Source organism: Aulonocara stuartgranti, assembly GCF_965226115.1.
Source record: "Aulonocara stuartgranti genome assembly, chromosome: 1".
NCBI lineage: Eukaryota > Metazoa > Chordata > Actinopteri > Cichliformes > Cichlidae > Aulonocara > Aulonocara stuartgranti.
In genome coordinates this window covers 3,718,330-3,734,351 of record NC_138939.1, presented here as the reverse complement: position 1 = coordinate 3,734,351, position 16,022 = coordinate 3,718,330, and the positions used below count along the sequence as shown (strand labels likewise).

Here is a 16,022-nt window from a genome sequence, read left to right as displayed (position 1 = left end):
CATTCTGTGATTTTTATTTAAATGCACTAAATTCACCTCAGATTAACAAAAAAACAACTCAACAAATAATGTGAGTATACAGGCCCTTTCCAAAAAATTTGAATATCATGGAAAAGTTTATTTATTTCCATAATTCCTTTCATGACTTTCATAGATTATAGATTCAGGGCCCACAACTTAAATAATTTGAAGTACTGTTGTTTATTTGTACATAATAAACCCACGAACTCATCTACTAAACTCAAAGCACCTGCACAGGTTTTCCCAAGTGTCATTAAATTGTTTCACTTTGACCCAATTGCCTCAGTTAGGTTCAATATGGGGACGACTTCAGACTTGACAACAGGCCAGAAGAGCATCATTGGAACCCTCCATAGGATGGGTAAGCCACAAAGGTTCATAGCTAAGGAGGCTGGCTGTTCACAGAGTGCTGTGTCCAAGCATATCAATGGAAAGTCCAGAGGAAGGGCAAAATGTGGCAGTAGAAGATGCACCAGCAGAAGAGATGACGGGGGCTTTCAGCAGATTATCAGACAGAAGATTCAAGAATCTGTCAGAGATCCAGAAAGGGTGGAATGAGGCAGGAGTCAAAGCTTCAAAACCACTTCTGCACCTGAGCCAACGTCAGAAGCGACTCAACTGGGCCAAGGAGAAGATGGACTGGACTGGTGGCCAGTGGTCAAAGGTCCTCTTTTCTGATGAAAGTAAATTGTGCCTTTCATTCGGGAATCAAGGTCCAAGGGTTTGGAGGAAGATGGGTGAGAAACAGAACCCATGCTGCTTGAGATCCAGTGTGAAATATCCACAGTCAGTCATGTTTTGGGGTGCAATGTCCGGTGCAGGTATTGGTAAACTCTGCTTTCTTAAATCCAAGGTCACCACAACAGTGTACCAGAATGTTTTAGAGGGCTTCATGATTCCTTCTGCTGAGGATCTGTATGGAGATGCAGATTTCATCTTCCAGCAGGACCTGGCCCCTGCACATACCACCAGAAGCACCAAAACCTGGTTTGATTGCCATGCCATCACAGTGCTTGACTGGCCAGCCTACTCGCCGGACCTAAACCCCATTGAGAATCTGTGGGGTATCAAGAGGAAAATGAGGTCCACCAGAACAAAACAAAGAAGAGCCGTCAGCAAGCATCAAGAACACCTGGGCTTCCATAACTGCCAGGCAACACCACAGGCCGATTGCATCAAGGCCACGGCGCATCGAAGCAGTGATTCCGGCGACGGGATTCCCAACCAAGTATTGAAGATTAACATATCATTTTGAAAATACCACATTTTGACTGATTTGATCCTAATTTTTTCTTTTTTTCCTGCAAAAACTGAGAAGTAAATGGTGATGTCTTCACAGTATTCTAATTTTTTGAAATCCTGTTTTCGTGGGTTTATTATGTACAAATGAACAACTAAGTACTTGAAATCGTTTAAGTCGTGGGCCCTGAATCTATAATCTATGAAAGTTTAAAGTTTTGAATGAAATTATGGAAATAAATAAACTTTTCCATGATATTCAAATTTTTTGGACAGGGCCTGTACGTTAGCAACCCCCCACAGTGAGTGGGGTTAGTTGTCGAGAGGTTTGTGGTAACTTTGTAGCATGACAAAGTAAGCAGAACTTTTTGCAAAATGCAGAAGTGAGTTAGGATTATTATGTAGCACACAGACGGGTTAATGTGCAACACAGAGGCGAGCGTGGTTAGTTTGTAGCACGTAAAGAGGAAGCAGTGTAATTTGCAATGCCTCAGGTTTGCTCACGCAGACATAAACAGTCTTTGTTTTGGTGATTATTACTGTTTGTTTCACGCTGTTATTGGGGCCAAACTGAGCTCATTAATACTGTTATGTGCTGCACACGTCACACCTGCCTTAGGTAAACACCATAACTGTCCTTATTTACTCCATTAAGTGCGAGTTCGTCAATAAATAGTTAAAACCTCCTCCTGTCTCCTGCTTTCTGTGCGTCTCTGATGGAATTTGGTTCCGTCCTCCTTACAATTTGAAATCCCACCAGAAGCTGTTCAAAAGTGGAGCGTTTAATCTGGACCTGGTCTTTTATTTTGAAAATTGACATGAATGCTAATGCTGCTCTTGTGCCGGACTTCTAGCTCTCACCTACTGTGTAGCTTGGTGTAGCTTAATCGACCCAAGAGGTTTACAATGAACAGTGTTCAGGCTTTCCTTAGCCTGCTTTCAGTTCAAGTTAATAATGTTACGGCTGCGTGCGCTCTCCAAAATTATGACTGCACAGGAGAGCTCTGAAACTTTAAACCAGATACATTTAAATATTAAAGCTTGCTGTCCCACAGCCTGATACAGGAGATGAGGAAATCACTTTAGTTTGTCTGCAGATCAGAGTGAGACTAAATTGACTGATTTAGCAGGTATGTGTGTGTGTTGTGTTCTAAGAGCTGCATGTTAAACAGTGTGAAAGAGACTTAACAGCACATTAGAATTAAATGTAAAAAAAAAAAAAGAATCTTCAAATGGATACATGAAAATTTCACTAACAATGTGCTGTCGCAGATAAATCTGCTGGTTTTACAGCTCTGCAGGGAAACGATGTGAAACATTTTCCTCCAGCAAACAGTCTGTAATGCACTTAAACCAGCTACGACAAAAGAACAACAGAAAGTGGACTCTGAATATAACCTCGTCCCAACCAGGTCATGTATTCAGCATGAGTTACCATGGTTACACTGACTTTAAACTTGACACAGCACACTTTGCCATTACTCTTGCTTTGTAGTCCTCCACATGCTACTGTAAACGAAGTTGAGCAGGAAGCTGCTATCAGCTTTGGTCCATATTGAAGTCAGAATGTGCTGCAGCCTCACAGACCCACACACACACACACACACACACACACACACACACACACACAGTACCTGAGCAGTGTTAGGGTCGTTGAGCTGAACGCTCCTCACAAACTCTTGACCATCTCTCTTTGAAAACGACAGCTTCTGCTGCTCCTGAGACACAAGACATTGAAATGTAACATGGTTACAGGATGTGACCTCACACCTAATCTTAATTGTTACCTTCCTGATTAAACAGCCGACAAATGTGGCCGATGAATTCGAGTTTTATTCAGAGGTTTATTTTGGTACCTTGCTGTAAATCTTCAGCTCACTTCCCACCACAGCCGGCGGTCGACAGATGTTCTCATACAAACATTCCCACTCTTTGTTGAAATGACCCACAAATTCTATCTCCTTAACACACAAAACCCTCCTGCACAAAAACAACAACGAAACCGTAAGCAACGACACATGCTGACAATCAGCAACGAAAAAACACAATAAAATAACAACAGGTTTTACCTGTTGGTGACGATGATGTTGGTCTTTCTGTGTCCAGGATACAGACAGTGATCTCTGAACACTTCACCCTCCAGCTGTTTGATCTCTGATCGCTGGAAACACAAACAGACTCCCAGGTTTTATTTACCGACCACCTGCGGTTTGAATCTGAACATTATACATGAACATAAGGTGACCCCGTCGTTCAGTAAAACCATACAGGGTCCACACTGATGCACCAAGAGGTGGATTTTACCATGCGGTGTAGCTTGTTGCTGGATGACTTCTAGTTGAAACAAGGACATTTAACAGTATGAAAGAATCGGCTATATATAAAAGGAGGAAGCAAGCTGACATGTTTGATTGTTTTGGAGATTCTGAAGGTTCAGGTTTGGCATTTTTGTTGCTGGCATCTATTTTTATTTGCGACAGGACTTCATAGCGAAGGGAAGGATCTGTCTCAGAAAAAAAAAAAAAACAGATTAACCAAATCAAAGATAGACCTGTCCTAAAATATATCCTGCTTTTTCATAAAAGGAACATAATCTTGCATTAAGGACATCCTGAAACCAACAAACGAGACCTTAATCTCACAGGAAAGTATTTATTCAGACTTATATGAGGTGAGAAGTAGAGCATCTTTCTGAAACACTTGCAGTCCAACTATACGACTATTTGTAATAATCCTTTAAAAACACCGTTCTCCTTGGAGAACCCCAAACTTTTTGTGCAGATGCCAGATGGAGGAAATTCTGAAAGCATGACACCGAATGCTTCGATTAACAGCAGAAATGTTAATAAGCGTGAAAAGTGATCCCGTTTTGTGGAATAAACCATAACTAATTAACCAGTGAAGCAAACCCACCACCAGAAGAAGAGAGAGGAAACTGTGGACGTATCAGAGGAGCTATACACACACACACTTCTATATGGCCGAGGATGCTAACATGTTGCCAAGCACACTAAAAGACGTATACGCAAACCAAACACGCCCTCTGAGAGAAATCTGACCTACTTCAAAAGAAGGATCGGAACCAGAGTGTGTGATAGCGTGATTCTGTGAAAGCACGTGTTAGTGAGTCGTTACTCTTCTAACCACATGCTGACAGTAAAGGCGACAGCCCCGCCCCCTCCCACCAAGCCCTGCATTTGGAAAAAGAAAGGTGTGAGTAAGAATTTTTATTAAACACAAATCTTACAGACAGCGACACGCACTCAGCTGACAAACACTCAGAGGTGACGTTAGTGCAGACACAACAGAGGTCATGCAGACTGAGTCGTACAAAGAGTACATCATCACAAAGACACAAATATTAAACAGCAAGTGTTCATATACAAGTTCAGAATGAATTTAAAGCTGACGCTACAGAACGATACAAAAATATCGGTAAGCTCTACACGGACATGTATCTCAGCTTTATAGCAAAATAATTTCACCACCTGCTAGTCTTGTCTGAATAAACAATATGTAATAAATGGCTATAAACAAAAAGGGTCATTTAAAAACTATTGTTTATAAACAGAAATAAAAAACTAAAAGCAGAAATGTTTTGTGTAGAAAAAGTAATAAACTGAGAGCTGAGTGTAGAAATGTTTGAGGTATGAGAAGAGAGATTAGTTTTGGCATGCATAGAAACCTGAATCATCTCAATATCCAGAATCAATGTGGATATAACAATAATATAGACTATTATAGAATATTATAGGATGAGGAATTGAACCATAAACATTTTATTAGTCATAGACAGGATTATAGTCTTTCAAAGCACTTGATTGATAAGTTGATCCGCCCAAACGAACACGATTATTCCTCCTCAGGCTGCATGTGGCACCAACACAAGAAGAAAAACAAAAAAGAAAGAAAAAAAAGGGGTTAGAAGCACAGACACACAATATATTAGCAGCTCCAGAATAAAGTTTTTCTGGTGTGTTTTCCAGCAGCTGAGATCTGATTCCTCATATCTCGTTTCTCCTGCTTTCTGATGTCTGCCTGATTGCTGGGTGTAGACTGTGTTCACAGTGAATGTGTGTTTTGGCTCAGCTTGTTTTTAATTCATAAATATCCGGAGTGTGTGTTCAGAGCTGCTGCTGTTTTGGATTTTTATCTGCTGATTGGTTTTGGGGCAGAACTGTTTTTGTTTTTAACAGCAGAAGACCACACCTGCTTCCTCTCAGCAAGCAACATCGGGTCATTATGGAGCAAAACGGTCAAAGCGATCGAACCTGGAAAAGGTCGAATCCCTGCGACTCGGTCAGGTCATACGGCCTGATGATCCCATCCTCCCTGATCAGACGCACCGGCCGTAGCTTGGTCACTTCCTCTGTCGCCTCGGCCGCCCTGAAATCACAACACACGCGGGAAAACAGAGATGCACTTGAAAAATTATTCTAGTGCTACAGAAACTGAAACAGACTCATTTCTGTGCCTTCCTGCTGAAGCTTAATAACTTCATATGGTGGAAGTGAAGTTGAAGCATCATCAGTCGGCATGCTGACTAGTCGTTTCTACAAAATGAGCCCTGAGAGTTGGATCTGCTACAACCCCGTTTCCAAAAATGTTGGTGCACTGTGCAAAATGTACAGCAAAACAGAACAGTCATCTGCAAACCATTTAAAGTCTGTATTTAACTGAAAATATCTTAAAGGTAAGAGATCAAATATTGAAACAAACATTTTTCTCAGTTCTTGAAAGCTAAATGGACGCGTTTAATGTTAACTCTGTCCCCGTAGTGACGAATTATGTCACTATTAATAAAGCTAGGGCTTGTTTCCAGATTGTTCCAAGAGCTGCTGCACGGGCAGAGACCTCACCCTCGTCTGATGCACACCAGGTCAGTTTGAAACCTGCCACAGACTTTGAGGCGGTAAAGAGTCACTCATTCTTCTACCAACACTTGCTGTGCTTTTGGAAGCCAAACAATTTTCTATTTCACTTATTCAGCAGAGCCTCCTGTGTGTATATTTCCAGTGGCTGTTTATGAACAGAGAATTATGGATTCTGTGGATCTTCTAATGTTGTTAAATTCATTCTTTAAGAAGTACTTTTTCTCTAAATTGTAGAAACTACTGCATCTATCTGTCATTTTGTACCACTGATTACACTCAGTGTTGTCTTTTTGATCCATTTTCAGTCAAATAAAGATTTTAAATGTTTTCCTTTAACTTCATATTTGTCCTAACCTTTTTGGAAACGAGGTTGCAGTTCAACCCTGAAGCGCATTCAGAGTGAAGCAGGTTCATTTCTAATGCGCACGATGCTGCGAGAAGCTTCCGTCAGGTGCGATATCTCACCTTTGGTGACCTCTACAGTGACAGCGTGAAACGGTAACATTCAACAGGTTATCATGAACCGACTGACGTGTCACAGGACAGATGTGTCCTCCATACGGAGGAGGGGGAGGAGGATGAAGGTTGATAAGGTTCCTGGGAAATGTTTTGGGCATTTCAAAGTATTTCTTTCTACTTAAATGTGTGGACAAAAGACTAGTTAAAGACAAAACGCAAAGGTCACTGCTGATGTACACAGAGTTGTTCTACCTTTATCCCAAATATCTCTGTCCTGATAGAAGAGCATATAGAAGACAGATGTTGATATCCAAATAGGGGAATGTCTTTAGTAAGAATGATTTGCATCCCTCCGGTAGAGCGCTGGCCCAGAACCTTCATGAGACACTTGATATTATTATTTGTCACCTGCTTCCTAGTATCTATAATTACTGCCACGTATATTTTAAATCTGAACCATCGCCTAACATGTTCAGAATGTACTATGTAGATGGAAATAATCAACTAGTATTTAAAAATATTTAGCAGTACTTTGAACTTTGCAGTGCAGTTTTCTCTTTGATGCAGCTCAAAGCTGTTTTTAGTGCGAGCGTCACCTCAAACAAACCAACACCGTGGCTGTTAGTGTTTCTTTACACAATCAGTATGAACCAAGGTGCCAAACTCAGGCTGGAAGAACCATGTGACCATTCAGTCAGCCAATCCCTGAGGAGAGACCAGGTGATGCTTTGAGATTCACTGGCAGGTGGGACAACAGAGGTTACTGCAGACTTTAAAGTACTCAGTGGTGAGATTAAGGTAAGTGCATACAGAAACTCATCTGTCCTCGGTTATATACCTGCAGAAACGTCAGCAGGACGTGAACACAGTGTTTCCCATAGATTAGCAGAGATGGGTTTGTCCACACGGCCTCTTAATGAATCAATAAATGTATCTACACATATTTTATGAGTGACAAATAAATAACTGATCAGCTGCCTCTCATCCTGTCGATTAACTCTAAATCCATCATCGTGTTGCCGCAATGCTGGACAGCCAAACCCACAGGGAGGTCGGCAATTTAGAATCACCCTAAGCCCAATAACTGCATGTCTGCACGACTGGAGGACCCATGCAGACAGCCCAGACAGTGGATTCAAACCTGGGACCTGAAAATAGGGATGAGGGTGTGAAATAGACTGTGGAGGGACGAAGACAGAACAAATGCTAAAAAGAGTCGCCACACTGGCTGGTTGTTGACACAGGGTGACCTGCTAAGGTTAAGTCTACGTGTGGGAAACAACGGAAGGGAAACTGCGAGGACCAAGCAGACAAATGTTTTCAATTTTCACGATGTAAATGCATGAAGCACTTCGGATCTCTTTACAAGCAGGACCTGTGACTCTCCTCGGGGGTGTGGCTTTCTGAATCACAATGCTGCCACGAGCTGGTGGGTTTAAGAAAGGGGAAGGGGCAGCAGAGGCAGACTGATGGTGGGTGACATGATGAGCATGAATCAGTTTAAACTCTTGACACGATGCAGCGACTTACCGTCCATCTGCCGCAACAGTCAACATGCAAACGTCAAAGTGCCGCAGGTTAAAGCTCGACCCCCTCACTACTGCTTCATCAGGTCTGATCAGGTTTTATCTGGTGCAACAATGAATGCTACCCAAACATTTAAAAAGGGGAAAACTAGTCCTGAACCTCTGTAACAGATCTACAGTTCAGCTCTCAGGCAGCGATTAAAGAGTTCGGCTTTAACATGCTTCATGTGAAATACTCACACACCAAAACAGCAAGAAACCAATGAACAAAACTCCCGGCAACAACGACACGAGACAGAAAACAAAAGCAGAAATTAGTGAGCAGACAAACAACACATTAAGAAGCACACAGAAAACACAGGAAGTTCTTCAGTCTGCAAAATACTGGAGACAAAGTACGAATAAACAGAGTCACTGACAGACTGAAGAGTGAAAATAAAAACTGGACACGGACGAAAGCTTGAAGCAAATACCTCTGGATGCCCTGGAAGGTGCTGCTGGCCATGTCCACGATGCCGCCTGTCGGCCGAGCCACCACCCCCACCAGACCTTTACCGATCCCCTTAAAGAAACCCGCTGCTCCCTCCTTCTTCGCTCCTACAGAGAAAGACAGAGTAACTGCTCTGATCCTCTGCAGCTCCAGAGTCTACATTTGCAGTTTTGGGTTTTCTTGCATTTCTCTGACAGAAAGGGGATCTAATCTAATTCAGGTTAGTCTGGGTGTTGAATTTCATCATCACTCACAGTAGTGTACTGCACTCTGCTGCAAAGAACATGTTTCTGTTTTCCTTCAGATGGAGACTCTACAGGTGAATATGGTCAAAATGTAACTAGTAAACGTCACTATGCGAAAGCTCAAAGTTCGTATCTGCTGTAGATTTGCACCAATTTGCATATATTTATAGAAGACATATGGGCACACTGGATAAAGCTGGGTTCAACATTCATGGTAACATTTTGTCTGTCTCCATCAAGCAAAGTCTCTCTGCTCTCTTCTTTTCCCTTCACCCCCAAACTGAGTGTTTGCAGCAGCAGTGTGGGTTTCACGGCAGAGGAGCACGTACCCTCCACAGGTTTGGTGACGATGCCGGTTACTCCGCCCACGACTCCCTGCAGAAACAAGAACTGTTACTGAACTGCATCGGGCTCACATCAGGACACACAAACCTCTGAACTCTGTCACTCTGTACCTTCAGCAGTCCTTTTCCTCCTTTAGCCAGACTTTCTCCAAAGTCTTTGGGTGGTCGGTTCATCTCCTCACGTCGCTTCTGTTGGTACTCTTTATCCATAGTGATGGCTGCCAGACCTTTACCAACCGATCCCGTGATCTTGGAAACCATGCCTGCGGCGCCACCTGCACGAGGAATCAGCTCGCTAATAATACTGATCGCAGTGGTCATCATCTGTCCTGGTTGGCATTAAATCAGTCACTGCGCATCCATCATGCCTCTGGCTTTCTTACCGACTGTGTGGCCCAACAGGCTGCGGACACCGATCACAAAACCTTCAGCAAACTCCTCCGGACCCTGAACGGCTCCCTGACAAACACAAACCACTTTTATTTCATCTGGATTCTCCTGCCTGTCAGTTTCTCAGCTCATGATCCAAAAATAAGACTGACATCAGAATCTTTCCTGGTAACTATCAGAAAAAAGTCGATTACGTCGTCGTGTAGTTCAGGATGAGTTACCTGGAAGGGCTCGTAGAAGAAGGCCTCCACCCCCTCAGACAGACCTCGGATCAGTCCAAATGGATTTCCCAGCACGTCCAGACCCAGAACCAGAACATACATCTGCTTCAGGAACTGCAGGCAGAGAAAGACACCAGGTTTTCTTTCTTGAGATTTTAAAATACGACCAATGGTGCCCCCCAGCCTCGTTGTAGATACACCTATGGCATCAATTTGAAAATCCTACGTTGCTTCGTTCTCAAGTTATCGCATTCCCAAAGTTAGATGCCCGTCAACCTTTTACAGCTGAGGGGTAAAAACACAGATTATCTGCCTTTTGCTTCTGCAGAGACGCTTTCAGAATTTAACACAGGTTTAATACTAATGTCCACGTGATCAAATTTGTTAAATGTTCATCATCATCATCATTTATTTATTTATATAGCACTTTAAAAACACACCTGGTAGACCAAAGTGCTGTACAATACTAATATGCACATAGTAATAAAACCAGACAGGGGTGCAACGATACACAAAATTCACGGTTCGGTTCGATACTTTGGTGTCACGGTTCGATATTTTTTCGATACAGAAAAAATGTTCATGCCTTTTTAATTTGTCATTTATTAAAATTATAAATATATATTTTAACTCAAAAGTACAGTTTTTAAATTTAATGTTGCTGAAACAAAAGTAATTTAAAAAAATAATCTATCTCAGGGCTCTCAAAATTTCAAAATCCCTGGTAGCCCTTCGGGCAGGGACTCTTCAGTTTTTGGTAGCCCAAAATAAATGTAAGTAGTCCAAATAAAAAAAGAGAGCAATTTTTTGATTGATGTTTTGTTTCCTTTACAATATTATACATTAAAGTATAATATTGTAAACGAAACAAAACATTAATCAAAAAATTGTTGAAAAACAAATTACAACATTGTATAAAAATTACAATCATCAACTCAAATATTTGGTTCTAATTGAACAGAAATTTCTATGAACTTGTAAGAACTGTGTAGGACATGAATCAGTCTGTGTCAGATCCTGAATTTGAAATTTCCACTGAAGTCAGGGGTAAGAGACAAGTGGAACCAAGATCGAGGCCATTTGCTTTTTGAAGTTTGCAAAGACTGCTAAATTGTGCCAGTGGTAGTTCACTCTTTGCAATATAGTACGCTGTTCTAAACAGATTTTCAGGTTTATTTTTAGTCTGTTATTTGCAATTGGTGTTTGTTCTGGGAAAGATAATGCAGACTGAGCAATAATGCGTTTCTTGCATTTCTCATGGGTTCTAATGGGGGCCTTTCTTCAAATGACTGGTCCCAGTAACAAAGGCGCTTGTCGACTCAGAAATCGAGAGAAAACCAACAACACACCCGGCAGAACATTATGTTATTTACACGGGTGCACATCCGCATGTGCGCATTCACTGTCAAAATAAAAGACGCGCACCAGATAAGAAGTTGCAACGCGCGTTTGCGTCCATATAAAAAGCAGTGTTTTTGTCCTAGAGTGGGATTTTCACGGCACATTCCGCACCACATCTCTGTGCGTTCATCATTTGTTTGAAGCCAGCTCATCTCCTGCAACCACTTTTCCGAGAATACGCGCTTTTTTTGTGGTTCGGACTCCTTCTGACATTTGTTTGGAGGTGGAGGAACATCACAGTAATTGCTCAAAGGAGCTTCTTCGACATCTTTAAGAGTTTTAAACAAATGTCTGTCCTCCTCCAGAAAATCTTATGTATGCAAACACGCGTTGCAACTTCATATCTTGTGCACGTTTTTTTTTTTTTTTTTTTGACAGTGAATGCGCACCTGCGGACCACTTATGTGCAGCCCTGGTTATTTAGCTCGTCATATTGCAGCCACAGAAATTCTTTTGTCCATGAAACCATAAAGCTGCACTTTCTTTTTGCCTTATAGTCTGATTTGTACGGTGGCTGGTGGTAAGCTTTTCTTTGGCTGTCACTTCGTCACCCTGACCTGTCTTATTTGGCTCAGCAGAACTAAAATATATATCCTGCTGCTTTTACACACGCACACATAACGGTCAACGATTCTCTGCGCGATCAACCTCTCACATGTTTAAGCTTGCTGCGGGAGATTTCACTTGTCATGTTTGCATAGTAAGCTAACGATTGATAAGACGATGTCAGAGGAATTGGTGCACAAATTATCATCACTCACAGATCAGTGCTGTCGCTCTCTATACACAGTTCACGCAATTGCAAAGTGAAAGCAAAAAACAAGCGCAAATTCAAACGAGATTTCAATATGTCACATATTGACAGTGGCTCACCGATGCCAATGACATAATTACCCAGCTACATTTCCGAAAGAATGCAAAAGCATTGACATATATTTTTCCTTCCTACAACAGCCCGACGGGCAGGGCAGAGATAGATTTTGGTAGCCCGACTGGAAAAATCGCTAGCCCCAGGACGTCGGGCTAGTGATATTGCAAGCCCTGTATCTGATTGAGGAATCACTCATCTTTGGAAAAGAGAGTTTATTACAGAGAAATGGCTCTTTCCAAAATAAAAGCTATACTATACGCTTCTTCTGGGCTATATTCTCAGCAGCATATTGTAGCGGGTCAGGGCTGTTTGTACAGTTATGTTTTGTTTATGTTGCCATAGTGACAGGTGACGCCCTCTCGCTGCGACGGTGTGTCCTTCCGGGGTCAGAGGGCGCCCTGTGTGTTGGTGTTGTTGTTGTTGCTGTGCGGCTGCCGCGCTGAGCAGTTAGCTAGCTGCAGTGTTCTTCTGCAGATGTCAATAAACGGCTGTGCTCCCTGGCTAGCTCACGGGAAGCAAGACCAAACGACACCTCCGTCTCCTCCTTGTCTGAGCTCGCCACAATATTAAACATATCAGGTCCCCATAAGGAGAATCCTGTGCTAACGGCTGTCTAAATGACTCGAGTAAAGTTTGTAGCATGCTTGTTGTTTTTGTCTGCTTCCACTTGTCTTTGCACTAGGATGATGTCAGCGTAAACGTGCAGTCATATTCGTTGTGTTCCCACTAGTGCTGTCAGCGTTAATCTCGTTGAAATGACATTAACGCCACAACACGGCAAATCTCCGTTAACGAGCTACCCCTGATCGCCTGTGCTTAACGAGCTAACTGCGCTAACACACTAGTTCCCACCCATGTAATTGAGCATTGCGTGGCACATCCAACATACTGTTTTACTTTTGTCCATGACGCGCTTACCTTCAGGGTCATATGTCACATGAAAACCAAAATAATTCCAAACGCCAGATCTGAATGAGGGTGGGGGAGGTTCAATTTGCCATGTTGCAAGGAGAGCTTAACTTCTGTCTCGCTAGCTTGCCCTGCGCTCTTCCTTCTGACGATGCTGTCTGTGTTGAGCGCTCAGTGAATCTGCGTTCGACTACTCCGCCTAGGCTGCACTGTGGAGCGCAGATCCACTGAGCGCTCCACACAGACAGCTCAGACAAGGAGGAGACGGAGGTGTCATTTGGTCTTGCTTCCCGTGAGCTAGCCAGGAAGCTGCTCAGCCCGGCAACCGCACAGCAACAACAACAACACCACACAGGGCGCCCTCTGACCCCGGAAGGACACACCGTCGCAGCGAGAGGGCGTCACCTGTCACTATGGCAACATAAACAAAACATAACTGTACAAACAGAACAGCCCTGACCCGCTACATAGCCCCCACCTAAGGGGTCAGTCGTCCCCGACGACCCCATTACCCCACACAAAGTCCTGCAAATGTCCAGGTGCCTTCTTTTGGCGCACCGGCCGGTCACGACCAGCGGGGGAAAAGTCACTCGGGTCAGAACATGGGGTGCCACCATCATCCCACTTCTGACACCAATGTGGCGAGCTCAGACAAGGAGGAGACGGAGGTGTCGTTTGGTCTTGCTTCCCGTGAGCTAGCCAGGGAGCACAGCTGTTTATTGACATCTGCAGAAGAACACTGCCGCTAGCTAACTGCTCAGCGCGGCAACCGCACAGCAACAACAACAACAACACACAGGGCGCCCTCTGACCCCGGAAGGACACACCGTCGCAGCGAGAGGGCGTCACCCGTCACTATGGCAACATAAACAAAACATAACTGTACAAACAGCCCTGACCCGCTACAATATGCTGCTGAGAATATAGCCCAGAAGAAGCGTATAGTATAGCTTTTATTTTGGAAAGAGCCATTTCTCTGTAATAAACTCTCTTTTCCAAAGATGAGTGATTCCTCAATCAGATACAGGGCTCGCAAAATCGCTAGCCCCGGGATGTCGGGCTAGCGATTTTGCAACCCCAGTCAGGCTACCAAAATCTATCTCTGCCCTGCCCGTCGGGCTATTGTAGGAAGGAAAAATATATGTCAATGCTTTTGCATTCTTTCGGAAATGTAGCTGGGTAATTATGTCATTGGCATCGGTGAGCCACTGTCAATATGTGACATATTGAAATCTCGTTTGAATTTGCGCTTGTTTTTTGCTTTCACTTTGCAATTGCGTGAACTGTGTATAGAGAGCGACAGCACTGATCTGTGAGTGATGATAATTTGTGCACCAATTCCTCTGACATCGTCTTATCAATCGTTAGCTTACTATGCAAACATGACAAGTGAAATCTCCCGCAGCAAGCTTAAACATGTGAGAGGTTGATCGCGCAGAGAATCGTTGACCGTTATGTGTGCGTGTGTAAAAGCAGCAGGATATATATTTTAGTTCTGCTGAGCCAAATAAGACAGGTCAGGGTGACGAAGTGACAGCCAAAGAAAAGCTTACCACCAGCCACCGTACAAATCAGACTATAAGGCAAAAAGAAAGTGCAGCTTTATGGTTTCATGGACAAAAGAATTTCTGTGGCTGCAATATGACGAGCTAAATAACCAGGGCTGCACATAAGTGGTCCGCAGGTGCGCATTCACTGTCAAAAAAAAAAAAAAAAAACGTGCACAAGATATGAAGTTGCAACGCGTGTTTGCATACATAAGATTTTCTGGAGGAGGACAGACATTTGTTTAAAACTCTTAAAGATGTCGAAGAAGCTCCTTTGAGCAATTACTGTGATGTTCCTCCACCTCCAAACAAATGTCAGAAGGAGTCCGAACCACAAAAAAAGCGCGTATTCTCGGAAAAGTGGTTGCAGGAGATGAGCTGGCTTCAAACAAATGATGAACGCACAGAGATGTGGTGCGGAATGTGCCGTGAAAATCCCACTCTAGGACAAAAACACTGCTTTTTATATGGACGCAAACGCGCGTTGCAACTTCTTATCTGGTGCGCGTCTTTTATTTTGACAGTGAATGCGCACATGCGGATGTGCACCCGTGTAAATAACATAATGTTCTGCCGGGTGTGTTGTTGGTTTTCTCTCGATTTCTGAGTCGACAAGCGCCTTTGTTACTGGGACCAGTCATTTGAAGAAAGGCCCCCATTAGAACCCATGAGAAATGCAAGAAACGCATTATTGCTCAGTCTGCATTATCTTTCCCAGAACAAACACCAATTGCAAATAACAGACTAAAAATAAACCTGAAAATCTGTTTAGAACAGCGTACTATATTGCAAAGAGTGAACTACCACTGGCACAATTTAGCAGTCTTTGCAAACTTCAAAAAGCAAATGGCCTCGATCTTGGTTCCACTTGTCTCTTACCCCTGACTTCAGTGGAAATTTCAAATTCAGGATCTGACACAGACTGATTCATGTCCTACACAGTTCTTACAAGTTCATAGAAATTTCTGTTCAATTAGAACCAAATATTTGAGTTGATGATTGTAATTTTTATACAATGTTGTAATTTGTTTTTCAACAATTTTTTGATTAATGTTTTGTTTCGTTTACAATATTATACTTTAATGTATAATATTGTAAAGGAAACAAAACAGGAAACAAAACATCAATCAAAAAATTGCTCTCTTTTTTTATTTGGACTACTTACATTTATTTTGGGCTACCAAAAACTGAAGAGTCCCTGCCCGAAGGGCTACCAGGGATTTTGAAATTTTGAGAGCCCTGAGATAGATTATTTTTTTAAATTACTTTTGTTTCAGCAACATTAAATTTAAAAACTGTACTTTTGAGTTAAAATATATATTTATAATTTTAATAAATGACAAATTAAAAAGGCATGAACATTTTTTCTGTATCGAAAAAATATCGAACCGTGACACCAAAGTATCGAACCGAACCGTGAATTTTGTGTATCGTTGCACCCCTGAGATATAGATATATCTAGAGATATCTATCTCTAGATATCTA

At 42.5% G+C, this 16,022-nt stretch overlaps 1 protein-coding gene across 3 annotated transcripts in view; it reads right to left on the bottom strand.

The window, feature by feature from the left end:
• vps13c (vacuolar protein sorting 13 homolog C) overlaps positions 1–16,022 on the bottom strand; it is a 59,631-nt gene that overhangs the window by 1,201 nt on the left and 42,408 nt on the right. For all 3 annotated transcript variants that reach the window (XM_082529252.1, XM_082529253.1, XM_082529254.1), the window contains 9 exons: positions 9,810–9,923; positions 9,582–9,657; positions 9,310–9,473; positions 9,184–9,229; positions 8,593–8,716; positions 5,532–5,646; positions 3,330–3,421; positions 3,117–3,240; positions 2,895–2,978 (listed from right to left, as the gene is read on the bottom strand). In XM_082529252.1, coding sequence (XP_082385378.1) covers positions 2,895–2,978; positions 3,117–3,240; positions 3,330–3,421; positions 5,532–5,646; positions 8,593–8,716; positions 9,184–9,229; positions 9,310–9,473; positions 9,582–9,657; positions 9,810–9,923 — 939 coding nt within the window. The remainder of the gene's footprint in view (positions 1–2,894; positions 2,979–3,116; positions 3,241–3,329; positions 3,422–5,531; positions 5,647–8,592; positions 8,717–9,183; positions 9,230–9,309; positions 9,474–9,581; positions 9,658–9,809; positions 9,924–16,022) is intronic.